The sequence below is a fragment of the Hippoglossus stenolepis genome, chromosome 2, assembly GCF_022539355.2.
Source record: "Hippoglossus stenolepis isolate QCI-W04-F060 chromosome 2, HSTE1.2, whole genome shotgun sequence".
Taxonomy (NCBI): Eukaryota; Metazoa; Chordata; class Actinopteri; order Pleuronectiformes; family Pleuronectidae; genus Hippoglossus; species Hippoglossus stenolepis.
The window spans coordinates 3512578-3540131 of NC_061484.1; the positions used below are offsets into that span (position 1 = coordinate 3512578).

The following is a 27554-nucleotide window of genomic DNA, read 5'->3' on the forward strand; positions in this document are numbered from 1 at the left end:
AGTGTAATTAAATGCAAAATATTTGTTTCACCATTTTTGCTGGACCTCAGCTTCACTTGAACTCATGAGTTCATGTCTGTGTTACTTAAATCAGCACTTTTTGCTCAGTGGCCTCTGAAGCCTCGGGTGGTCACTTCATTAATCAGTAATTCTAGTAAGCTCAGAGTCCAAACATTCAAACAGATTTCATGTTCAGAAATGAAAGTATAACTATGGTTTGAATGGAGCTCCGACCATGGAGTCTCTCACTCACTGAATGAAACAGCAGAATGGTGGATATTCCTCTTGATCCCCAGCTTCCTGAACTAGAGGTGCTGTCACTGTAACAAACATGTCAAACTGTGTTTGGAATTAAGGAGATGAATGTTGTTTTTAATTATTTCTAAGTATGTTTAAGTGATAAAAATCAATTCAGTTTCAGTTCAGTATGTGTTTAGCACCCAATAATAACTCAAGTCTCAAGGCACATTACAAAGTAGGGTTGGGATGTTAGAAATGCGTTTGGCTTTATTCTGGAAATCAGAAGGCAGTATTCTGGCAGTCTAAGACACTGACTGTCATTTGGTATCGGTATTATCATGAGAGAGAGATCTCACCAATGCTCACTTAAAATGAGCATAAAATGCATAAACATGAAAATGAATGAAAGAGGCTACTTTCTCCCTATTACAAGCCAGTGTCCATAATGTTGCTTTGAATGTGTGGGACAAACCTCTTACCTGGGATTCATTTAAGTAAACAAGTTTACATGTTCAATTGCCAGAGTTAAAACCTTTTTTAAATTCAGTTTACTAGTCATGTTCGACTGTAAAACTGTACTAGCATGTGTTGTGTTGCTTTGGAAGGAGCTTTCATAAGTTTTATAAGTAACCCTGCTCATGCATGTCATCAGGGTTTAGCAGGGAATAACAATTTAGGAGCCGTCTCCTTCAAAGGACACGGCCTACGTGGTCCACAAAGGCCAAAAAAAGGCCAAAACCGTGGAGGCCAAACCAAAAGGAGATGGTCCGGTCAATGAAGGATTTTGTAATTGCCTCATAGGCTTGTCCTGGGCTTACCATTGCATCATTAGCTGTTTTGAGCAGCTGCACTAATTGCAGCTCTGCCGCCAAGATAGCTAGCTTGTTAGTTTCATCACCAGTGCGGATATGTTGGCCCGAAAATTATCCAACGGTTGGATCTTGCTTATTGCTTGGGGACGGAAGGACGCATTTGTTGACTGCAATTGCAGGAGCCTTCGAAATAGGACAGTCTCGTCACACCGCTGTGACGCAATCGACCTTCAAATGCGGCCTCCAAAGGATGAAACCAAGAATTGAGACATCGCTTATGAATCAGAATGTCTGTGTCTCTGCTGTTCATTGATCTCAAAGACAAAAATGTAAAAGCAGCAAAGAAATATGTTTTTAAGAGGTGTTCATTATTTTGTAGTCTGAGAGGGACACAGTTTATGGCACAGTGAAAACCACACTGCACACCACTGCATTTTGCCAGCACTCTGGATCACATGTTGGCTAATCAGTGTAATTAAAGTTGGGTGAATTCTTGTTTGTCAGTGGGTTTATCGAGTGGGTGTCTCCCATTACTGGTCTTTCACTGAATTATGTCGCTGAAATTTCCTGTCTGTGGGCTCAGTCCTTCCAGACAGACACCAACTTCCCAACACCTTCCACCTGCTCTTTGTGTCCACAAAAATCCAACATTTGAAATGGTTGATTTAACCAGATAGCAATAAATATCGAAATATTTCTAAATCAACTCTGGTGGTGTAGCCATGCTGATAGGTTTGGCTTTATTTGTCCAGGATTTGAGATATCTGTCTCTCAGTTTTCTGCCTTGAGCAACAGTGGGAATTAATCTTTTTTTTTGTAGTGCTCACAGCATCGAAAATAGTATTTGTAGTGGGTTAATATGTCATTTCCAGAAGTTAATCTGGAAAATAACAGTTTTAATCTGAACGATTTCTTCAGTAGAAAATACATCTGAAAACAGCTCAGTGAGGTCTGTGGTCATATTGCTGTAGATTTCATTTCTTAAAAGATGAGGGGGCTCACCCTCCAACTGTCAGCTGCAGGGTGTTGGGGCAGCTGAATCGGAGGGACTCTCAGCCACTTTTAGACGAGGGCAGTATTTAAAAAGGGAAAAATGGGGAGGGAGGGGTCAACTCCCCCCAAATTATAACTACTCTTCTTCTTCTTCTTCTTCTTATTGCCCACTCATATATCAACTTTATAGTACTGTGGTTTCTTTATAATAATACAAAAATAAATGGTTCAAGGCCTCTAGAACCCACTGCTGGTTGTTTGCCCATTTGAGCAAATCAAAGCTTCGAACAGTGACAAGAAACTGAAAAGTTGACACACCGGTAATTTTTATATCAACAATGGATCAAATACGTACATGTGAAAGACATTGCCAAGAAGTGACAGGAAGCACCATGCAGCTGTTTTCCAAGAACACATCGTACCCACCCAGCAGTAAAAGTCAAATTTAGCAAACCAGCTGGTGGACTTTTGAACAAAACTCCTGATAAATGCAAATTTCGACTCCAAAAGAAAATATTTTGTCTTCTTTTGGGTCAACATTTTTTTTACACAAAACATTGCATAGACAGAGCAGTAAATTAACATAATGGAGTGAAACTAATAACTTGCCTGTGATATGAATAGATTGTCATGGATATGGTCGACGTAGGTTCTAAAACCTGCCCAGCTGCATCGCAGTGAGTGACAACATTCTAAGTAAGTAATTTCCGTCCTCCAAACCAGTGCTGTCGTGTCAACAACTATTGCTCATTATTATGCATGTCAGTAGGCCCCATTCTTAAAACTGACTCATGTTGTCTTTGTAAAGTTTTGGTGATGCAATAAATTAAATGTAGGTAGTCTAATAACAGGTCACACGCACATCTGAGCACACAGGAAACAAGGAGCACCAACCTAGCTGCTCCGAAAGTTTGACTAATGGCTGTGTTTTGAGATTGAGCACCTGGACCCTATCAGTGCTCACTTATGTCCAGATTTGTGAAAGGTGCTGAGTTATGTTTTGAAGCGGCCTGGTGGTGAATGCTGTTCCCTCGTGGCTCACAAGGTCTGCTGATGGTAACACAACTAAATTCTTGAGAGATTTCTGAGAAGACAACCTGTTACCTGAACAGCACTTGGCTACTTCCACACCCTCTCCGTCCTTTCATCTCCTGGAGTGTGCTGACAAGCATCGCACATCCTGTCTGCCCTTACACACAAACAGTAAAAACACCTAGAGAAGTAAACACCCACCTGAGCCAAAGGCTGACACACCCAAGAGAGACCTTGCACACATATACAGTACGCACACACAAACACATTCACATTCACAAGCAGAGAAACAAGCTCAGAGTGAAACTGAACACAGTGAAAAACAATAATATGCATTAGAAACCGTTGCACTGAACGTTAAAGTGATGAAAAATCAGATTGACAGATTCTTCTCCTAAAAGAACTTTGTTTGATATTCAACATCAGTAACAGGGTAGCTGAAATGACAGCAGCATTAGCCAAAAAATATTTTTAAAAAATCTAATCCTGAGTATAAAAGTATGTACAATATGTCTGGTTTCGTTTTTCTTCAAATAAGGTATTGTAAACCACCCAAGTTCAAATATTTCATCAACTTATCAACACGGTGACTCAGCATCATGAAATAGTTCAAGATTTGTGGACCAGACATCTGCCATTCAGCTCTCTCACACACACACACTAAGCCAAGAGCCTCTCCTAAAGCCACTCAGGCGCTGTGGCCCAGTTTGTAAGCCCTGCCATGTGAAGTGGAGGGCTGGCCGGAGGAAGATGAGGGGTGTTAAGGGACGGAAACAGCTGGTGAGAAGCCCAGGGGATATTAATCTGAGGGGGGAGACAGGATGGCAGGAGAGGCTGTCTAATAAAGCATAGTATTACTGCCGCAAAGGTGTGTGTGTGTGTAAGTCTCTGTCTGTCTGTCTGTCTGTCTGTCTGTCTGTCTGTCTGTCTTCCAGGAGGATTACTGGTGAAATAGAAAACATGTTGGGTGTCTGTGTCCATCTGGTTAAAACCAACTTTATGTTGAACATTAAAAAAGTTCCCACTTCTTAAAACAAACCTGAGGACATTTCTGGGTTGAGGCTCAGTTTATAGCTGTTAGGAAATCTGTGATCATCTCTGCCTCATCTGATGAATCCACCTAGGCACATTTAAAGTTTTACAACCCTTCACACACACACACACACACACAAAAAGGGGGTTTTGAAAATTAGATAAAATAAAGCAATCCAAATTTTCTCTGAGCAATTAAAGTTCCGGTTAAAAGGCAGAGGTGGAAGATGGGAGGGGAAGCTGGGCGGCATCAGTCGCTCAGACAGTAATGACGGCGCCACTGCTGTTTAACAATCAAAGATGGGAGGCGGGGGCTCACAAGGAAGTCTCTCCTCGAAAAATACAGGTGTTCGGTACAATCAAAGCGCTGCTTGCAGAAATGACTGGGTTTGAAGTTGAAAGGGGAGGCTGGAGGAGAGGGGGGCTGTTATGTTGAGTGAGTGCCTGTATGAGAAAAAAAAAGACTCAGAAGACAACTGTGGGCCGGTCTCTCCTTTGGGATTTTGAATAATTAACAAGGATAAGGAAGTTGACTACTAGGTGCTTACTGTTTACTTTGCTTGGATTTTTTTCTGCTGCTGGAGGGGAAGTAGGGCTTTAGCCGGCCTAGTTCTCTGGAGGCTGGCGTGTTGGCAGGGGGATTTGTCTGGGACACCAGTGTGGTTCCCGTGGGACAACAGGCAAGTCAAACCAGCCACAGGCCAGTGAATCAGAATCAGAACCAACTTCATGTGATGGGAATCTTGTGTACAAAACACATATCCTTAAAGGAAAGTCCCAAGCTGTAAACACACACACACACACACACACACACACACACACACACACACGCACGCACACAAGCACATAAACTGAAGGCTCCAGAATTCAAACTGATCTCTCACGTAAACTATTTTAACCTTTAGGGAAACCAAAGCAAAAGCTCCACAAACTTGTTCCTGAATAATAACTGTAATTAAATATACAATAGATACTAACAAGCAGTGATGCAATGTCTTTGGGGTGTGTAGGACACTGACAAATAGTTACACTGATATATAAGGTCAGATCCATTGACATGTTCTTACATCACAAACATGACATGAGAATCTTAATACCACTCTCATGTTTAAGAGTTAAGTATAAAAGCACCATCATTAGCTGATTAGCTTAGCACAAAGACTGGGGAAATCCACACATTAGCACCCCTAAAGCTCACCCATTCATATGTTATGTCTTGTTTATTTGACTCAAATAAGGTGGCTATTTCAATGAGGAAACGAGCTGTGCTGAACTATTTCATGGTCAGTTTCATACAAACCCCTGTAGAACCATATCCATACCATAAAATATATATTTTTTTAATCAGTTTACATATAATTTCAAGAAAAGAAATATGTTTTAATTAATGAGCTTTGAAAGTTATGCTCAGTGGATTTGTTTACTTTTGGACAGAGCTAGCTGTTTCCCCCTATTCCGTCTTTGCTAAGCTAAGCTACCAGTAGCTGGCACTAGCATCATATTAAAGACTAGAGTGTCAACCATTATCTAATCCTTGGGTGGAAAGTTAATAGGGGTAATAGTATTTCTTTATTGGGGCAATATGTAAGTACTAAACTTTAAAACATTCAAAAAAATTGATAAAACTGTCACCAGAATGTAAAGCAATAACTGTTTCGAAATTAGGATGGATGGATGGATGGTTGTTTTGACATTGCGTTAAAGACATCAATGTATTGCTTGCAGAGATATATACTGGAGTTAGCATGCTAACCAACAAGCTGTGGCCCACCCCATCACTTTGTGAATCACTCCATTTTGTAGTCCGTCCTCAGTCCAAGAGAGAGAATGAAGAAAGGTAAACAAGCTTAAACCAGAGTTGCTGCTCTGCCTGTTCTTCATGTTCCTTGACCTTTTGTAGCTCATCCACGTTTTACATGACAACATCTTCCCTGTTTCTCTGACTGGGCAGACTGGATGTGAAATCAACCTACCTTTTGTAGGTTGGCCTTGAAATCATGTTACCCTTGAATTTAGATTTCAATGAGTATTTCAACTCATACGTTCTCCCTCTACTGATAGTGTTTGCTCAGTTGTGTGGAGATTCAGTCTATTCATTAGATAATTATTTCCAAATAAGTCAAGCTTTTTGGCCTGTTCCAGTGCTATAATGCTGTATCTTAATTACATACTATACACACATTCAAACTGTTTAAAAAAAATAAAACAGTATCTACAAATGTTCAGTTTAGACTCTGCCCTATTTAAAACACAATATTGCATTACAGACACTGGCAGATCATACCATGCATCAGTATCTCAAAGTATCTCAGTATCGTTTGTCCACAGCTTTGAACAGGACCATATCCTCGTAAAGGTGACCATTTTGTTCACCTCTTTTCAAAGTTTGCTTCCTTTATTGTATTTTTTCAAGACTTATTCACCATGTTTCCTCAGATGCTTCATTTTAAGATAGTCGAATGTAATTGTTGTATATAAAAGTGTGTCACACATGACAGAGACCCTTTGATAGAGACATGTGATATCATTTGTCCAATCAACAAAGCCACGTAATAGGCAATCATTCTATTGGTTTGTGAATGTAGCGTGATTAATACCAAGAGTAAAAACAATCTCGACAATTTGCTTGATAATGAATCCTTTCGAGAATGATTATGATATAAAATTGATCAGCTACACCTATGGAAAACTAATTTGTAATAGGTCGATAGATTAGGTGTAAACAGTAAAGGTCAAAGGTGCTGCAGTCATACAAAACAATCACTTACTTGACCTCACTGAAATTCACAGGGATTTGGTTGAATCAATGTCAAGAGTAAATATCGGTAGGAAAGCCTGCTTGTGAAAGTTTTTAAAGAACCAAAAACATTTGCATGTACACAAAACAAAAACTCTTCCACAAAAAAAATGTTAGCAGTGACAGAAATAAAAACTGTCAAACAAGCTATCTAAACACATTTAAATCATTAAGAGAATTTGTAAGCCCCTGGTTGAAACTGTGCCGTAATTAAATGTTACGAAGCAGTCTCTTTCTGATTGTGCTGCATTGTATTCATGAGGAAATAAGCTTGACTATTTGAAGACGTCGGTAAACACCATTTAGACGTGGTGTGTGGTCTTCAATTCAGCGGCCTGATCCCTAAGTGTACAAAGACATTATACTAAGAGTTATGAGGCACGGAGATATTATACTAATCACACTGATTTGAATTATACTGTGTTGGAAACAAATTCATCTCATTAGATTTAAATTCGCTATGTGTGACTTTTATTTGCAGTTATTTACACATAAAACACTTTAAAGTTTTTTCAAATGCTAAAATCTTAGAGAGAAATTAAGTTTCCTGATAAGCGGGATCACTCTTCATGAAACGATCGAGTGTATGAATCTATCGAGGCGCATGTTGAATCCTCTGTCAATAGTTGCAGATCGCCAAGTGGTTCTTTTATATGACCGTCATGTAATCAGTTTAAACTGAGCATTTGCAAAGTGCTGCTTCAGAAAAAGAGAGCAGAGAGGGTAGGAAGTCACTTCCCGCCGGCCTGTCTGTGGTCTGTGTTTGTCAGTTGATTTGAAGCTGCTCCACCAACATGCTGTGACAGGAAAGGAATTAACTCAGCGAGGAGACAAAAAAGAAAAAAGCCCTCAAAGGAAGATGATGTTAAAAACTATTAAACGTGTGATGTACTTTCAAAGTAACTTACAGAATAAACTGTGGTATGTTACAAGACCAACAAGGAAACAAAAATCTACATTTCGCATAAACATTATACAACAGTTTATTTAAAACAGTTCATTCTTATGTGATCTGTTTCTTTAAAGGGTCCGCATGATTTGATTCGCAGAACTTGTGCGCACAGAAGTGATTGTTTTTCTTATTTATTTTTTGCCAAGTAAGATATTCAGATGTGTGTGTTGTGCATGTGTTGTAGCCTGGGTCAAACCACCTCTCAGGAGCGTCTGCAATCAAAGGATTTCCAGGTCTCAACACTCTGTGGTCACCACCCTGACTCGGTCACTGCATCAGTGCTGTACAACATGTAAAGATGATACATCCATATAACGATAAAGTGTAGAATGATAAGTCATTATGATGTACCTTCTACCTGATGTCAAATAAATAATGTGTTGTATTTATGTGAAGTATCAAATACTCTGTAGTTTTGAAATAATGCTGCTGCAAATATGATGTTTAAAATGATGTGTGTAGTTTATTTTACAAACTCAATATCGTTTACTCATATCAACCACGAAAAAGGAAATACAGACGTTGTGTTTTGACAGAAATGATAATTTACTCTCTTTCTCAGGGAGGGGGGCGGGGCGTACAATGAAAAGCTAGCAAGTGGTCTTTGATTTCATATTTTCACGTCAAACTATTATTTTCAGGTCCCTAACTCTTGCACGTATGCTGTGATCACTGATATTTGTTAAACTTGCTGAATCTATTTGTACATATTGATAAAATAAAGTTCGATCTTCATCAGAATAAATCACTGTCTTCGACTAGTCAATTTCCCAGCTGATACAAAGTGGATGTTCCTCAGCTCAGCATGTCATTATCCCAGTAATACTTTTGTTGACTTCTTAAGATTCAGACTTTTAGACTTTACGGATAAGCAGTTGTTGTCAGACTTCAAACAGAATCACTCACCTGTCAACGCTGTAGTTTGGAAGATGGGAGGATTAAATTAAATTAAAATTGATTATTTATAATCTAGCTGTAAGATCCCAGTTTGTGAACCACTGGAGTAACAATATCAAATTTTTTAAAAGATTGTATGTGATTATAAGAAAATGTACAGTACGTCAAAGTACCAAAAGTAGCCAATAGAGTAAAATAAATAAATGTACCCTGTGAGTATTGTACCTATATGAGAATGTTATTGTTGATGCATTAAGTATCAACAATAAGCTCATCTGTTTGTAGCTATACTGTTGGTTGATTTGTATCTATAGGTGTCTTATAGCATGAGCTCATCACTTGTTGCATGAAAGATCTTGGTAGAGATTTGCTGTAATTTAATTATTAAGGTGCATCAAGCGATTATTCATTGAAATAATCATTTAGAAATGATCCAGTCATTGACCATGCCATTTGACCTCTGACCGCAGTGTTCCCCCTGTGGTAAAGAAACTAGTAGCTTATCAAATAACTGTAGTAAAGTCAAAAGAAATCACTATACTCTTATCTGAACTGCAGTGGAATAAAGGTACGAGTACCAGTACCTCAGGTTTGTACTTAGATACAGTAAAAGTACTTGCACCTCCACTATTGGCACCTGTGTTGTCTCGCATGGAGCCACTTCCTCACCTGCAGCCGCCGAGGGCGCATCCTGAGCCGGGGAGCACACGGAGCAGCCGGGGGCGGAGCCTGGAGAGCCTCAAAGACTCGAACGTGATCACAGAGTGAGTCAGTGCAGAGAACACTGTCTACCTGCAAGCGTCCTTCACCTGGAGCCGCTGAAATATGATGAGGATTTTATTTCTCTCTGGGCACGTTTCTACGCAGGGGAGAAGCGACGGAGCTGAGCTGAGACCGCGATTCTTCACACAGGGTTCCAGCGTTCTTCCAAAAAGAAAATAACAACAGCAGCAGCAGCAGCAGCAGCAGCAGCAGCAGCTCCAAGAGACAACAGGTAACTCAGGAGTTTGAGTTTTCTCTATCACCGCAACCTCCTGTCACTCGTATGCCTCTGTTTATACTAGGACATGTGGATTATGAATCAAATGATCTTCATTCATACTACAGTACAGTATATCATCGATAATTCATTATGATACAGCCACATCCTTTGGGCTTGAATTCAGATACAGATAAATTAAAGTCCCTTCATGACTAAAGAAGATAAAATAAAGTTAATAATGTGTTAAAATAAACAGATCATTTAATAAACTCAACATACACACTATAAACCCCTTTAACTTGAAAAACATGAGTGCTTGAGAGCTGCAATCAGACTAAGAAATAATGTACTTTATTTCAATTTGTGTAATTATTGTGTTATTTTTACTAATATGTGTTGAATGTATAAATATAAAGTCCAGGTTTCTCAGGTACAAAAGCATCAAAGTGTGGATTATGTTTAACTGACCGTTTTCTGCAGCTAAACTCGAGCAGACTGACCTTTCTGTGTGGAAGGGTGAATTTCAATGGGATGTCGCCTGCTATATCATTTACTAAGAATTTATTTATTAACATCTTAGTAAGTTTAAATAATGTGTCGCTTGAAATGTCCAACAACGGAGGGAGAATCACGCTTGTTATAATGAATGAATCAAATCTGCATGTGTTGAGAAAGTCCACACATTTGTTTCTGTGAATTTTAAATTGTGATCTTTAGTCATTTTTGTGTCTCTTTTTCCTGCTATAAAATCATTTAGGTTATTAAAAGTAGAATTTTTTCTTACAACAAACAAAATCCTGATTCATATGAAAACCTGGGAGAAATTAAACATTTCCCAGACTGTACAATAAAAGGCAAATTTAGAGAGTAAATTCAACAGAAGATTTTCAATGAAAATAAAAAGTCCACATCATTGGGTTTAATAATGTCAATTTATTCAATGTGTTTCATTTGGAGTTTTTTTTTATTAAATATTTTTTTCTTTTTAGGAAGGGTTTCATTCAACAGCTTGATTGTGGTGATGGATAAGTATTTCAAATGCAGCCACAATTAAGATATATGTAGTGATAAAGAAGTATTGAAACTATTTACTTTTAATTAAAAGTATCAATACCACACTGTAAATATTCAAGTTCTATATTCAAGGTACTTACAGTGTAGTTACAACTTTAAAAATGAAAAAAACATTATGCGAAATGGCTCCAGGGAGTGTTATTATATTATCAAATTATCGGATCATTATTATTGATGTTTTGAGATGTGGTACTTTAACGCTGTAACGTCTGGAGGTGAGGTGAAGTAATTTTAATTACTTTGTATAATGTTGGACGACAACAAATTTAATATCTTTTAAAGAGATTCTTATGTATAAAATATGCATTTATGTGTTAAATAAACTTTAAGAAATTGAATGGTAGTAAAGCATATATATTACAAAAAATTGCATAAAATGGAAATACACAAAAGTACATAGGAAACTTAACATAAGTACTTAACTTTCCATGATTGTATGTGTGTATCTTGACAATATTGACAGCTACACTGGTTAAATTTGACATTATATGTGTATATTTTTACTGCCACACTTAGGTGCCATCTCATCGTGGAATAAGTCCTGTCTGTATCGTTGATATTTAATCCCGCTGAGCATTGAGACATAAATACTGAAACCTATAAAGCACATAGAATTGTGTTCACATGGCAACTGGTTTTTGTGCATTTTTACAATGAAGTAAAGTCTGAGTTTCAGAGCCAGCACTCAGACAAGTAGCAGATAATGGCGACTCACACACTTTGTCAATCACATGTGAAATAGATATCTGTTTGCACTTTGTCCACAGAAGGATACAAAATTATGTTAAATGTTGCTGTAAGGGAAAACACCAGCAGCTTGTACAAATTGTAGTAAAATATGCAGCAAGGACGGCATTTTACACAACTGTGTATAAATCAGCATCAGACAGACACCCTTAAATCACTGAGGATGTAAAGCTGTCATCCATATCTAAACTGACTCAGTCAAACTAAAGTACAGAGAAACTGATCAACCTTCCATCTCCAGCTCTGTATGTCACCATCCTGATCCTGTGCAGGTGACATTGTAGTTTGAATCCAAACACTGCACATTATAACTGTAAAGTCAGATTCATTCCCCTTGTTAATGCACTTCGCCACAGTCCCTCTGTCAACTGACCTGACCCCTGCTCAACCGTTGTATTCTGCTCCACCCATCTTGTACTCTGAGCAAGTTAAAACAAACTACTTGTAAATGCCATTTAACTCAAACTAGTCTGTTTGGAGTGTCCACACACAGACAGTCAGCATTGCTGTTCCCATTGTGTTATTCTACCTCTGTGATAAGATAAGGTGGGCTAGGAGACGTGTGGTGGATGGACTGAGGATTTTACTGGAACAGTAAATGATGCTGTTAAACGGACTTCAAAATAAATTCATGTTAAAACAATAACCAGCAATTTAAGAAGGCTGAAAAGGGGAGCCACTTTTGGAAAAGCCTAATTAGTAGGTTTCCAAATTTGGAAATATTTGAAAATCACATCCATGAGAGCAACTGTGTTGAAATTTAAAAAAAATCACAGATGAAGTTCTTTCTTCATCGCTCCCTCTTTGTGCATCTTCATGATGGCAGCCTTGTTAACCGGGGGCTGTGCTGGGTCTTGGTCGGGCAGGTTTTATGACCAGAGCTCTGTCATTGCTCTGTACCATCCTACTCCTCCCAGGCTGCCGTCCCCCCTGGGGGCCCCCCTATGCCAGCTGTTTCCCTTCGGAGCTCACAACGCTCCCAGCACTTAAGCAAAGAGAGGAGGTTGCTCCTGTCTTGGTTTGTTTACGGTGTTAAAGTAAGAACAGAGTTGGGTTGGACCATTTTGCTGTGCGTCTGAGTCGCATTCCCAAAAAATTACAGAGCACTACTTATGGCTCCAGGCCGCCATGAAATAAATCAGCTTGGCCTTTAGCAGCAGACCTTTCATTAGGGAATTTCAAGCTAATTGCTTTACGATTTCATTGCAACCAGAAAGCATCTCTGAGTGGTTTTGACTCAAGTTGTGAAGATGTGTAATCCTCTTGGTTTAGCAGAATTAACAAATTGACATCTTCTCAGGGGGTGTCTCACTGTCAGAGTGACAGCACCTGTAACATGAACCACATGCCTCTGATGGATCCACATGTCAGACGTGATGTATGTCATCCAGTTGAGCTTGTGTAGTTTGTAAGTTGAGATATGGTAGTAGTAGTAGTAAACCAACTGATCTCGAGACTAAGATACCAGTCTCTAAAGCTTCAGACTACTTTACTGTTTCCTGCTGTAAAGATAATTGTAGATGTGATGGGGGTGTGGTGGAAGTCAACAAGATTGTTTGGGGCTAGGACATGTTTGGAGCCGAGTCCTTTAGGCTGGTACCTTCGGTCATAAATTTCCACAGACTTGTTGAGCTTTAACAAGCTTTGTGTCACCCTTAAAAATTAGAGCCCCTCCTCCTCCGTGGGATGGCTAACTGACGCTTTTGAGATATATGTACAAGTGTACATACCTGGAGCTTGTTGGGGACAGGATGCTGTTTCAGAGCATGCGCCCATAATTATACACATAAAGGCATAAAGGAATTGTTTGCGTGTTATTGTTGGACTCCCATTCTCATGAATGCCGTCAGTCTGCAACTGCTGATGCATTCTGCTGCCAGTGTGTAGGAGGCGGGGCATTTTACGGGGCTCCTTTTGTAGCTTTGCCTTGAGGGCTGTTGTTGTAAATCATGTGTGATTCATAAAAAAACTGGTTCTCCTGTCTGCCAGGATTCATCTTCACAAACCTCTGAGACGTACAAATACACTTTGGCCTGCAGCCATACCTCCCTGGAACTTCTTCCTTCACCAAACTGCTCTCCTGTCAACACTCCCCTTCTCACTCGGCCCTCCCCCCGATCTAGCAAGCATTTATCTCCCCCCACTGCTGCCACTACCTCTGCTCAGGGCCGATGATGTTGTTTTCTTTGCGCTTGTCTTTGACTGTCCTCCATGGGAAGTACCTGGCAGCGGATGCATGTGGCAGGCCTCTGCCTGGACACGTCTGTCTCCCCCTCTCTTCTGCCTCCTCGGCCACGCAGCGTGAGAACGCCAGTATCCGTGGCCATGAAGGGGGTGTGCTCGGGGTTGGCCATATAAATGTTGTAGACAGGAGGATTTAGGCCACAAGCTGCATGACTTCAAAGTCTGTCAGATTGAGAAAAATGACCTCAAGACTTCAAAGTTGCAGCTTTTGGTTCAGTGAAGTCATTGAAAAAATGTAACTGAGAAAGAGATGAGAGATTTGAAGACTTAACTATTTCTCTGTTCTTTCTTTCTTTAGGGGTTTTCAATGCATTACCGTTCCAGTATGTGGTAATCTTCTCAGCCATACCAGACAGATACAACACTTGAGCGGCTGACCCTTTCAACAATCCTGCACCTGCACCAGCTGCTCAGATGGCCCACCCTTACGAGCCCTGGTTACGGACAGCCCCACCTAGTGGCAGCTCAGAAGACATGAACATCCCCTCGTGGTGGGACCTCCACAGGGACGTCCAACCAGGCAGCTGGATAGACCTGCAGACGGGCCAGGGTGTAGGTTTGCCTTCAGTGAGTCCAGGGAGTTCCATGGGGTTGCAGCCATCTTTAGGGCCCTATGGCTCCGACCCACAGCTGTGCAACCTGCCTTCAGCTCAACACGCTCCAGCCTCACACTCGCCTCACCTCTACCCCCAGGATGGCTTCAAGATGGAGCCACTGGGCCCTGAAATGCTGCAGCAAGACCCATATTCTCTTGAGGAACCGCAAGAGACCTCTGTTTCTGCCCGTCCCAAGCCCCAGCGCCGCTCCTCTTCCAGAGGCTCCGGTCAGGCCGTGTGTCGTTGCCCTAACTGCGTCCATGCCGAGCAGCTGGGCCAGAGCACTGATGACAGCAGAAGGAAGCACATGCACAACTGCCACATCCCCGGTTGCGGAAAAGCCTATGCTAAGACCTCCCATTTGAAGGCGCACCTACGATGGCACAGTGGAGACCGGCCGTTTGTCTGCAACTGGCTCTTCTGTGGCAAGAGATTCACACGCTCTGATGAACTGCAGCGCCACCTGCAGACGCACACGGGAGCCAAGAAGTTCAGCTGTGCATTATGCCCCAGAGTCTTTATGCGCAACGACCACCTGGCCAAGCACATGCGCACACACGAGTCCCCGCCAGGACACGGGGAGGAGAGGGTAAACGGAGATGGCAGGATGGATAAGGGCTTTGATGCATCCACTCCCCCTCAGTCAGCCTCAAACGTGTCTGTGTCTGACACCACAGAGCCTCCGATGAAGCTGAAATGTGAGACAGACCCGTCAGTCTCTAGTGTGACAGGGCAGTCCAGCTAACTTCATCTGATATCAAAGGTTCACCATCAGTTCTGTCACACCTCTGTCATAAGAGGTGTCATAGTTTCACAATAGAATAGAGAAAAGAAGAAAAGTTTGGACTTTTACTAATGCAAGCTGGATGGAATTACACGTCTGTGGTCCCGTGAATTTGTCAACTGGGCCAACTCAGTGAACCTAAACGTTATAACACACAGAGAAAGCATGAGTTTAACGAATGGATCAAAGTTTCCGCTCTGTTTACTTTAGGTGGAAAGTGGCTGAGCAGGCAACCGAGCAGAAGCTGCCACTAGTTGCTAGACTTTCATTGCTGCTAGAGCTACAGTCCCACTGAAGGTGGCTTATTATGTTGTTTACAATGAAATCAATCACAGAGAAAGCAGACAGTGACAATATTTTCTATTTGTCTCAGACTGTCGCCATGTGAGTGCAGCCTACTGTGCAATTTGTTATGAGACACTGGAATATAATAACAGCTTTTTCTAATTTTTAAAAGGTCAATTGGCATTTGCATACTCGACAGTACATGCCACTGAACTGGGTGTGTGTATGCTGGTATTTAAATAATTAAAATAATTCATAACAAAAGGAAAGTACAAACAACAATGCTGTGCTGTGACAGTGTCCACAATGAAAACTAATGTGATGTGATCCTGATATAATATAATATAATACAATATAATATAATACAATATATATATCATATAATAAACATGTATTCAGGTTACCAGATGGAACAGAACAAAGCAAAGAAACCACTAATTTCTACATGATGTGGGAAAAATAATCTCATAAATCCTAATTTAGAAGTGGTCCCAGCAGCTGGAGATGGCGCCTCCGCTGCCGTTGGGTAAGAACAAGAAGATGGAGTTGGGCATGGGGAGAAAATTCTGCCTGGGTAAATGAATCCTTGTTTCTGTTGGGACATGCTGATATAAACACAATTCCACAGATCCACCCTGTCAACACAACAAGCTGCTGGTGATGAATGAAACTTCCAGCACAAAGCAGAACTTCATTACATCATGGGTACGGGAACGTACCTTCATCCAGTGGCCAATGCAGTCCCAAGGTTTAAAGCTGCACTTATTAATATATTGTTAAACAAAACGGATCAAATGACTGTGTAATGTGAAAGGTGTTGATCATAGTGACAAACTAACAGATTATCATCTGACTGCAGTTCCTCTCAGTGGCACTTTTATCATATTTGAGCACTGCTCTCATCGACCCTGTCTTCAGCAGCAAGCAACTGGTGAAGCCGTCAGCAGCCAAACAGCAGACAGACAAGGTGGTGGAAGAGATGGAGTATACTGTACAGCAGCTAAAGAGCAGAAGAACAAAACCAAAGCTCCATATCAGTGCTATGGCTGCTCTGTTTCTGCTGCATGTGCCATTTGGCAACTGTTCGCCATTACAGTTTCATGTGGTGATAATGTGTCAATGTTGTGTTTACAACTTGTTCTGCTGCCCCGAAGTGGCAAAAAGAATGGATAATATTTTGGTATCATAAATGTGCAACAGAAAATCTTAAAGGACCCGACCTTGAGGAAGCAAACCACTACCAATACTAAACATCAATCTGTACTAAACATCAAACTGTACACAGTTTTCCCAAACATCATCACCTTCATAATCATTTGCATGTCGGATCAAGCTATAGTCCCAATCTCTCGACACATTTTATTAACAGATGTTGGTCTGTCTGAAGCTGCAGGTTTTTCATGCTCAACACAACACAAATCATTTGACAAGATGCTTTGTTGCAATATGACAAACCATTTATTCGATCAACATGCAGAGAGAGACTGTGCTGTTGGCAGTCGAGTATGAAATACAAGGAATTTGAACGACCCACGCAGCAGAAGTTGTTTAGGTAGGCTAATTTGTTCTGGATAGTTAACCCTCATAATCAGTCCTGTATGATCAGTAGTTCTGTAGCAAGCAGTGTGAGCAGCTTTACACTTTAAGACACTATTAGGATGTATGTAAACCATTACACACATTAGGCTGAGATTTCTACATTAGCGAGCCTGCATTATGGAGGCTCATGGTTGCTGTATTTATGTATAGATGATAAGATGAGGAAGATAGTGCTTAAACATTAGTCAATTATTTCATATTGACTATTATTATTATGTTTGTTGATGTGATTATAGATAGGCTCGTGATATTTTCTTTTATTATGTTCAGTAGAACAAAATGTACCACCTTTTTCGAATTGGTTGCTGTAGTAAATGTCTTAGTTGTGGAAACTGTTATAAAATAGGTTCAAAAACTTTTATTAAGTTAAGCATCATGGTGTAATAACTTGTATTTAATCTATTATTGTCCTTTATTAAATAAAAAAACTATATTCTGTGTCTGTGTTGAACCTTTATCTACAGGAGAAGATAAGACAAAGAGGCCATTTATTTTGTGAAGTTTGACTAATTATTATCATTATTAGTAGTAGTAGTTTTGTATGTTTAAGAGTCTCTAATTATTTGTATCATGAATCAAGTATTGCGATGTAGGTAATACTAACATTTTATTTTCTGTACAATTAGATGCTGCTCTTACATCTAAAGTTATAATTATTCTTAACTGTTTAAATGTAGTAGTTTCGTTACCTCCACCAAGAAGGTTATGCATACATTTCTGTTAGTTAGCAGGATTATGGGAAAACTACTGGAAACTTGGTGGAAAGATGTAGTATTGGTCAGGAGTGATACAGGAAAATGTTTTCACTTTCTTTAATATTGTGAGGGTGTTTTTCAACATTTAAGTTGCTTTCGCATAAAATAATGAATGTATCTTCATAAATAAAATCAGGTATGATTAGGAAACTGATATTTATGAGTGTGCAAAAAATCTATTGGATTTAAATGTGGTTTCATTCTAGTTGAATGGGTGGTTTCCTCTCTTGGGTTCTGGACACCCCAAGGGATCATAAGATGAGTCTGTGGGTTCACAACATATCTAATGGCAAAAGAAGCCGTATATTATATATATTAATGTATTTTATATTTAAAACATATATTGCTCCTGCATCTAAATAAAAAAAAAAAATCCCTGACTTTACTCTGATGTAACAAACCACTGAGTTGTTGGATCAGGTATGTCCATTTTAAAAACGTGTTATGTTTCAAAATAATCTTTGTTTTATGGGGGGGGTGAGGAACTTCTTCTTCTTTGTTCGGTTTATATTGAGTGGCAACCAACGTCAAGGTGCATTAGCGCCATCTACTGGATCTGCTTCTTCTTCTTTTTTCTCCTACCTAAACATCTTCAAAGGCATAACGTTGGACTTACGTGCTGACAAAAATTCCAACTGCTAGATCAAAGCAGATCAAAGCACATTTACGATTCAAACACGTCAACTGTAAGAATTATAATTTGTTACGTCATCAAAAGCCGCGCACATATTGTGCTGTGTCCACTTTATTTACCGTCTGTTGATTTTCCACGAAGAACCTCGAGCTGATACCGGAACTAAATTAGACAAACAGGAAATACGTCACTCTTTAACCTCGGGCGCTCGGTTTTTTAGCTCGCGTTCAACTTTCGTTGTTCCACTTTTTATAAACAACAAATTTGACCAGTTTCATTTCTTTTTGGACTGAGACGACAAATATTTCAAGATGGGGGGAGGCGACCTGGTAAGTACAAGATGTTGTATTCACGATTGGCGCTTTCTCCATCGTTTAGAGACCGATCACACCAAACTCCATTTAGAATGTGGATGTTTAAAGATATTCGTTTCATTATTGGTCACTACGCTAGTTACATCGTCTGTTAAAACATATTATGAACTATTTTGAGCTACAATTAACTTCGGCAACACTCACGTTCTTAATATTCGAATTAGTAGATATTTTAATAGCTATTACTAACATCAACAGCCAACCTAGGTTGCATTAGCTTAATATTAGCATGACTGTTAGCATTAGAGTCGAGAGTTGGTTGTTAAAGTCAAGATTTCTTTTGAAATATTCAGTTTCAGATTTCACCTGAAGGTGTTATGGATTCCGAGTAATCACTATTGTTCCTATTATCATTAGGTCAAATCATTAATGCCAACGAGTAGGGGAATGCCAGCGGGGTGTGAGGTCATGTTGATTAAAATCTAAATTAAAATGTAACTAATGTGGTTTTTCAGATCCCATTCTGCTACTAAAAGTGCTTTCAGTGTAATTCTGTGAAACCCATTCAAAACTACCTTTCACAGTAAACGTAGCACCTGATTGTATTTGCTGGCACAACAACAAACTGTTTTCATTTGTCCTCTGCCAGAACCTGAAAAAGAGCTGGCATCCCCAGACTATGAAAAACATTGAGCGTGTTTGGAAAGCAGAGCAGAAGCATGAGGCTGAAGTCAAGAAGATGGAGGAGCTCCAGAAAGAGCTGAAAGAGGAAAGATCCCGAGAAGAAATGACCAGATATGCAGAGAAAAGTGGTGCCATCAAGTAAGTTCTCTGTCATATTATCAACGCCAATTTTTTGGGTGGTTGACACAGAAGAATAGTCTCTAAATGATGTTTTATTTTTATTGTATGATGACAGAAAGAAGGATGATCGCCTGGACTGGATGTACCAGGGCCCTGCTGGTCAGGTGTCCAGAGATGAGTATCTGCTGGGACGTTCCATCGACAAGCAGATCACCGACCAATACGAGGAGCCAGAGAGCGGTCCATCAGCTGAGACCGGCCTCCTACCCGGGTCCATCTTCAACCTAGCCACCACTGCCTCCAACCTCGACCTGGCTGCCAAGATCAGGGAAGACCCCCTCTTTGAAATCAGGTTAGTTTAGCGTAATTTCCGCTGAAATTATGTTTCACTGCTTCGAATTAGCTCATATTTTGTTTTGTTTGTTTTCTGAAGGAAACGTGAAGAAGAAAAGAAAAGGGAAGTCTTGACTAATCCTGTGAAGATGAGGAAGATCAAAGAAATGGTAAAATTACTATTTTAATATGAATTAAAACGATTTTTTATGTCATTCTAAATTTGTATTATTTGTTGACAAATGTTCTTTCCTTCACTTGTGTTATAAAAAAGAAGTTCTGTATCAGGAGCTGGAGCTTGTTAAGTATAGTTTTTAAGATAAAATGTCTGTTCTCTCACAGTTGCGCCAGAATCTGGACAAGAAGGACAAGAAAAAGAAGAGGAAGAAGGGAAAAAAGGAGAAGAAAGGAGACAAAGAGAGGAGAAAGGAGAAGAAGCACAAGAGAAGGAGTTCAAATTCAAGCTCTGATGAGGATGATGAGAAAAAACACAGGTTTGTAATGAGATTGTTAAAGATATAACTTCAAAATCTACTGCATATGTGATTAATCTGTGCTCAACCAGCTAAACACATGATGTAAAATACCATGTTTTCTATAAACACATACGATTCAGTCAATTATTTCAATTAAGTCAATAGTGTTGATTATTGTCTGTATATTTTAGGTCACATGCACGAGATGACTCTTCATCAAACACAAAGCATCATTCCCATCATCCTTCAGGCTACGGTCTACAGGTCAGTAAGGAAAAGAGACCTAATGTGTGACTTTAATGATTCATTTCTCAATCGAGCAGAACCCTGACAAGTCCTAACATTATATTTCTTCCTCTCAGCTCCATGCTGGCAGACATCACCAGTCCTCAGCTCCCGCCAATCACTCGCGCCGTGAGAGGAGCCGGTCCCAATCACCTCAAAGGAGCTCCAGGGACAGTCACTCGCACTCCTCTTCTTCACACAGAAGCGACAGGAAGTTGGAGCCCAAAGCTTCCAGCCCACAGACGAAGAGTTATCGCAGACAGACGAACCACGTGTCTAAGTATGTGTTCACAGAGCTTCAGAAACAGAATTCTGCATTGTTTTGATTGAAATCTTTACATGTATATGGATCTGTGCCATTCATATTGCCATTATGATATTATTATGTTGGAATTCATTCTAAAACTTGCTATGATACTTTGTGTTTATTTGCTAGAACTTTTATTTCAACGTTTTTGAGCTTGTGCCACCACACGCATTGATTGTCCTAAAATGCGGTTCTGGTTATGACGGATTAACGAAGCTCTAGAAATGTACAAATGCTTCTCAAAGCCACCGCAACAAAAGCCAAATTCCTCCACATGTATTGATTTGTACTTACTGTGACTATGATGTTTGGATCAAGGAAATGAGAAAATACTGTTTTCAAAGCACTCTGTTTTCCAGAGCATTGTCTTAATCAATCATGCTGAATCAGTTCCAGTAAAAACAAATTCTGTCTGATTTAGGAAGCTCTCTGCAGAAGAACTAGAGCGAAAAAGGCGGGAGATGATGGACGAAGCCAAGCAGAGGGATGAGGACAGAGAGAATAATGTGAAGAGATACGAGAAGCAAGAAGAGCAGGAACGGCAGCTGGAGAAGAGCGTCAAGCATGAGCGTCATGCTGGCTTCATCCAGTAAGTTTCCGAGCACCATGACGGTGTGATGTTTCTGGAGTCATTTCTATTATTCTGTTTGAAATCCACTAGTAAAGGTTACCAGATATCTTAAGTTTGTTACTTGGTTGCGTGTTTTAATTTTTACCCTCAATAACACTCACCATGTTCTTTTGCAGTGACATGAAGTTGGAAAGCGCTGCCAGCTCTTCCTTAGAAGACAGAGTGAGGAGGAATATCCATTCCATTCAGAGGACCCCAGCCTCCTTGAACAACTTCATGAAGAGATGAAGACACCACACATTTACTACACTGTGTATGAAGTGACTAAAAAAACCTGGCAAGAGTATACCACCCACTCCTCTATCTGTCTGTCTAATGTAATTAGGGTGGATGGTGTGGTGGGAGTCTGTCATGAGTTCAAACAGAGAACCACTTGACTTTTATTATGAAAAGCAGATTCCACAGTGGTAAAATAATTTATATTTCATACTAAAGCAAACAGTCTGTGATGGTTGATTTGTTCTAGTTACACTCTAGGAAGTCCTTTTTAAGCTTCATGTTTTCTGAACTCTGTACAGTATATAGGGTTTTTATTTTTACAGTATAATTCGACCTGATTTTATTTCAAATGTTTTTGTAATATATGTTCGTTACTTGGTGTGTTACTGTTAGTAGCAACTAGAATCCCCAAAACATCTCCGCTATCCCATTGTTGGTTTGTTTATTAAGCAAAAACCCATGTTGTCACTTTGCCATTCTGATTCTGCTTGCATTAACTTGATATTGAAACCAAATCTTCAATAAAATTTTATTTGTATACCACCAAATCATAATATACATTTTCTGAAGGCACTTTACATAGAAGGTCAAGACCTTAAAAATGATAGAGAAACCCAATAATTCCCACATAGAGCAAAAACTTTGGCGACTGTGGAGAGAAAAACTTGGCTCATTAACTGCAACCTTTAGCACAACCAGACTCAATGTGTGGGGCCATCCTCCTCAACCGGTTGGGGTGGGCAGATACAAATGGGGAAGAGGGGAGAGAAGAGAGAGTGAGGAGCGGGAGAGAGAGACCAGGAACATTAGTGTACCATCAGGTCTCAGCTCTGACAGACTAGTTGTTGTGATGAAAACAATAAGAGGGATTATATTCGGATCAATATTTTTAATTGATCACATCCAGGTTTCATTACATGACTTGTGTGTTGTTGCTTGTGCCAGACATGTCAGGTATGACAAAGCTCAGGTTACTTTTCAACACAAGTGCTGCTATTATCAGAATATTATAAACCATTTTCAGAACATTTATATCCCTCAGCATCTCAGCACCCGTTGTCGAGCACAATCATTTAGTAAATAGTGAATAGACAAGCCCTTGTCATTTGATCAGAATTAAGATAATTCAAAAATTTTTGCTGAATTCAGTGGTTTCAGTTGTAGAAATATGAATAAATGCTTTTCCATGTCAGCTTAATGTTTGTACCAGTTAAATAAGTGTTCAAACTTTACTTTGGAGGAAAGAGTAGGATTTCTCTTTTACTTTTTTCAGGTTGCCATTCATTAATATTCGGTTTGCAGAAAACCTACAGAGGCGTGAACTGAGGTGTTGGTGTTATAGCTAACCCGAGGGTCAGCAGAGGACTGAAGTTTGCTGTAATAAAACGACAATTTAAATAAATATACCGGTTTCAATTTCATTTTTAACACGCCTCAACCAAACTATGCACGCACGGATCAACGTGCCCCTTGTTGTCCAATGAGCGTAGCGTTGTGCACTGGGCGACGTTCATCCAGCCAATTACCTTTGAGTACGCGATGACGCAGTGAAAGTACGGTAGTGTGATTTCAGTGTGTCCAAATCGTGTAGTCACTGTGGGAAGCTGAAGCTAACAACAGTGCTCCTCAATAGCTGAGGAGAAGAGTTTCCAGGTTCCGGTAGATTGGAAAACACCACAACACCGCCACAATGGTGAGAACCCCACACAGTAGATGATCCGTGTACAACCTGTGGTCTAGAAAGGTTTCAAATCAGTTAGTACGGCTCACAGCTACAATAGCTCGGCTAAGCTAATGTTAGCTCATTGGCAATTCTAGCATGCCACTTTAAGGTAGCTATTATTTTCTAGTAACGAGTTTAATAACGCTAGATTAGAGTTCAAAAATAATTTCCCTCAATTTTAATAAACGTTTCAGTTAACAGCACAGAACAATACAATGTAATAGTAGTAGCCAACCGCAGTCGGAGAGCTGAGTAATTGGCTAGCTTGGCATACACGAGCTAACGTTGTATCCTGCCTCAATTAGAATTTTACTGTCATTTATTTTATTCCTGTCAGTTTGAAATAACTAATAGCTGCATATTTTCCCACGCACGTTAGAAATAATAAGTGGACATATTTGTGCTCTTAAATGTATGATATAATAAGTATATGTTTCATGTTGCAAATGCATTTTAGGGCTTCGACTTACAATCATTTGCTCTATCAGAAAAACTGTCTCTTCTTATTCAAATAATCAATCAACTGTGGGCCAATGAAACATTAGGGCGAAGTGAGAGGCTTATTAAAAGCTCATAGGGTTCACATTGACACAATTAGGTTGCTTGTCTTTTTTCCTTTTTCTAGCACAAGTGATTTGATTCATCAGAGCTGTTCTTGCCTATCAGATGATTTATTAACCCACTCATCGCTGATGGACATACCTGTCTCCTTGTTCTCTTCATACAGTCTATTATGTCCTACAATGGAGGGGCTGTCATGGCTATGAGGGGGAAGCACTGCGTGGCGATCGCAGCGGACCGAAGATTTGGCATTCAGGCTCAGATGGTCACCACAGATTTCCAGAAGATCTTTCCCATGGGAGACAGGCTGCACATTGGGCTGGCTGGACTGGCCACTGATGTTCAGACAGTGTGAGTGGGAAATGATGGTATATACTGGTTCCAACAAACACTGATCCAGTAAAGACCTAGAGTCTCAAGTTTATTTCCACATGGACAGTGCTTGTATCAGAAAGTGAGACACAATTGTAGTTGTACACTATTGATAATTGCAGGAATATACAATGTAAAATCTACCAGGGCTGATAAATGGGCAGCTTCTCTGTGACAACACTAATTGTAACTGCACATTTTCCCCATGTGTGTAGATCCCAGAGGCTAAAATTCAGATTGAACCTGTATGAACTGAAGGAGGGTCGCCAGATCAAGCCCAAGACCTTCATGAGCATGGTGTCCAACCTGCTGTATGAAAAGAGGTGAGTGAGCTGAGCTCAGCTTCATTCTGTCCACTTGTGTTCAGATGGAAAGTAAAGACAGTGTTGTTAACGTGTGATGCTCTGGTTAGGTTTGGGCCCTACTACATCGAGCCTGTGATAGCTGGACTAGATCCCAAAACCTTTGAGCCATTCATCTGCTCCCTGGATCTGATTGGTTGCCCCATGGTGACAGAGGACTTTGTCGTGAGTGGCACCTGTTCGGAGCAGATGTACGGCATGTGTGAATCTTTGTGGGAGCCAGACATGGTGAGTAGTGTGTTAAGTCTGTGGGATGTTAAACAGCAATTAATGCCAGTTTTTGTGTGTCAACAAGTGTTTTGCACCTATCGTGTTTGCAGAGTCCTTCATTGTATTGGGGAACCGTGGGTTCATTTTTGTACATTTAAATGAAATTAGTATTAACATCTGTATGGGGGGAAATTACATAGGTTTGTTTCCACAGCCAATGGCAGATAAATCTATTGTCGGCTTCTTCCATTTGAACCAAAGGGGCTAGTTGTTAGAGACTCTCCTTTCTGGTACTGGTAACTTGTTAGGTTTAACTAGGTTTTCGCCATTCTGGTTACAGATGTTCTTTCGTGGAAAATTGGTTAAAATTCTTGACTTTGATTGAGAGATCTGTTTGATCCTGCAGGAACCAGAGGACTTGTTTGAGACCATCTCCCAGGCGATGCTGAATGCAGTTGACAGGGATGCAGTGTCCGGCATGGGAGTTGTTGTCAATGTCATGTAAGTACAGTGATGACAAGTAGGGATGTTGGAAGGAATTTCGGGACTCAAATATTATTTGAATATTAAGTTAAATCAATCCTCTTAAAAATGCTGTATACTATTTGAATGCATATTTGTATTTATTTCATAAAGGAGTTGATCTGCTGCTGTCCACACAGGGAATGTGCACAAGTGTGGTGTTGCTCCTGCCAGCTGTCTTTATGTTTAACAATGTGGTTTTGTTTATCCTCGTTCCAAGAAAGAGACACAGGCACACGCACACGTCTAAATGACCTTCAACAGATAATTTTCACTGTCTGTTTTGCTGTTAACTGTGTTCGGCTCACAGAGAAAATAGACCATACCCGAATCTCTAGAGGTCTGCTTCGTACATGGCACATTGAAATAATAGGCTAAATTCTAGTAGAAATGTCATTAAAAATTCTTATATAATTCAAATATTGTAAATAAATGAAATAGGAATGGGACTATGGAGGAAGATTGACAGCTCTAATAACAAGTACGCAGTACATACAGGTTCAGGACGGGTGGAGTTTCAGGTTCACTGTGATTGACAGTCTTTTCTTTTGTCTGTCAGTGAGAAAGACAAGATCACCACACGAACCCTGAAGGCCAGGATGGACTAGAGCTTCTGTTTCTCTCCACACGTCACCACCACAGATGTTTTGTATAAAAGTAATAACCAATGCCTGTACTCATTTTTCTTATTGATATTGTTCAATAAATCAATTTAGGTTTAAACAATGCACTCGATTCATGTCTTGTTCAGAACCCAGACTTCTTTGTCACCACTTATCAGGCTGGTCTTTTTGGAAACCCATCAAACCAAGGTGTCATACATGATAACTGAATTAATACATACAACACAGGAAGGAGATGATAGTGGTGTTAGCTGAGTGGAGTATTTGTTGCCTTTCTTTATGCATTGTGTGTTTACAGACATGAGGATTAGCTAGAGTACTCAGTTTTCTGGCATATTTTCCACACCTAAGGCAGCACCAGACTGACTCACTGCAGAGGCATCCTCTATAACTGGTTTTAAAACCAAGAACACAGATTCCTACTGAAGGAGTCCGTTCTAATGTCCAAACACAACCCTCACAGACAACACGGGATCAAATGCTTTAGAAGTTTCTTCTTTTTCTTATGACTGTTTGGACACAGGTCAGCGATTGCGAACTCCCCGTCATACAGGATTAGCACAAAAAAACATTGCTTGAGTCTAAAAAGAAACATTTCATTTGTTATCTCACAGTGAGATGACAAATTGAGTTTCATATATGTGGCAGAGAGGATCTAACAAAAGTAGACTACTGAGAAGCATTATGGGAAGTGTAGGATCTGGCAATGTTTTGAGTTTGATCCAATTCTGGATACTTGTGGCTGTTTTCCTTCAGTTCTAAAATCTCAGAAAAGGAAGTGCCAAACTAAATGACTTGAGTGCCCTTTAATGTAACCTGCCTCAATAATGTGACAATTCTCTGAAGTAAAGGTAAAAAAGAACATATGCTGCTTTTCAGAAATGCACTGGACTCTGCAGTTCATCTGTATTTTCTCCGGAGCATGCATCTGCATGTGTGAACGCAAATGTCCAAGTGAGACGCTCTGTAGTTTCTACGGACTTCATCAGCCTGGACTCCCAAAAGACACTCCCTCGGGTTCTATTTTGATAACGATGGCAACTGTATATGATTCACGTGATTTCATACATATGCCCTATGAATGGAGGCTTTGTCAACCTGTTTCCTCATTCATTTTCAGTTCATTTAACATCAACATTCTGTTGGTTTTCCTGCAGCATCCAAATGCACCACCAAGCTGGGATCCAGGATACTTAAAAAAAAGAGGCAATTGTACAAAAATGTACACGTGAGGTGGGATAAAAGTTATATAAAACTTAGATAGATAGGTTTAAAGTTAGCCTTAACAACTTGTCGGAAGGTCCTTCATTAGTAACACAAAAAAGCTTTAACACTTTAAAGTAGAGAGGAGCTCAGA

The 27554-nt window shown here is 40.0% G+C and overlaps 3 protein-coding genes across 3 annotated transcripts; all 3 read left to right on the top strand.

The window, feature by feature from the left end:
• Positions 1 to 9529: 9529 nt before the first annotated feature.
• LOC118116577 (transcription factor Sp6) lies at positions 9530 to 17504 on the top strand. The gene is made up of 2 exons (XM_035168359.2): positions 9530 to 9749; positions 14101 to 17504. The coding sequence occupies exon 2, from the start codon at positions 14217 to 14219 to the stop codon at positions 15141 to 15143; it is 927 nt and encodes a 308-aa protein (XP_035024250.1). The 5' UTR covers positions 9530 to 9749; positions 14101 to 14216; the 3' UTR covers positions 15144 to 17504.
• Positions 17505 to 18589: 1085 nt separating this feature from the next.
• cwc25 (CWC25 spliceosome associated protein homolog) lies at positions 18590 to 22372 on the top strand. Its single transcript, XM_035168346.2, has 9 exons — positions 18590 to 18784; positions 19419 to 19591; positions 19689 to 19925; positions 20007 to 20076; positions 20249 to 20400; positions 20574 to 20646; positions 20745 to 20947; positions 21396 to 21563; positions 21722 to 22372. The coding sequence occupies exons 1-9, from the start codon at positions 18767 to 18769 to the stop codon at positions 21831 to 21833; spliced, it is 1206 nt and encodes a 401-aa protein (XP_035024237.1). The 5' UTR covers positions 18590 to 18766; the 3' UTR covers positions 21834 to 22372.
• A 986-nt stretch (positions 22373 to 23358) lies between these two features.
• psmb3 (proteasome 20S subunit beta 3) lies at positions 23359 to 26297 on the top strand. Its single transcript, XM_035168371.2, has 6 exons — positions 23359 to 23517; positions 24275 to 24459; positions 24696 to 24803; positions 24893 to 25070; positions 25459 to 25553; positions 26134 to 26297. Exons 1-6 carry the CDS (start codon positions 23515 to 23517, stop codon positions 26180 to 26182), a joined length of 618 nt encoding a protein of 205 aa, XP_035024262.1. The 5' UTR covers positions 23359 to 23514; the 3' UTR covers positions 26183 to 26297.
• Positions 26298 to 27554: the final 1257 nt, after the last annotated feature.

Excerpts from the sequence above, each read along its gene's own strand:
- LOC118116577 (XM_035168359.2), top strand. The coding sequence starts at position 14,217 with ATGGCCCACCCTTACGAGCCCTGGTTACGGACAGCCCCACCTAGTGGC.
- cwc25 (XM_035168346.2), top strand. Across the intron at positions 19,592-19,688 it reads GAGAAAAGTGGTGCCATCAA|AAAGAAGGATGATCGCCTGG; the intron begins GTAAGTTCTCTG and ends GTATGATGACAG. Across the intron at positions 20,948-21,395 it reads CAGACGAACCACGTGTCTAA|GAAGCTCTCTGCAGAAGAAC; the intron begins GTATGTGTTCAC and ends TGTCTGATTTAG.
- psmb3 (XM_035168371.2), top strand. Across the intron at positions 24,460-24,695 it reads GCCACTGATGTTCAGACAGT|ATCCCAGAGGCTAAAATTCA; the intron begins GTGAGTGGGAAA and ends CCATGTGTGTAG. Across the intron at positions 25,554-26,133 it reads GGAGTTGTTGTCAATGTCAT|TGAGAAAGACAAGATCACCA; the intron begins GTAAGTACAGTG and ends TTTGTCTGTCAG.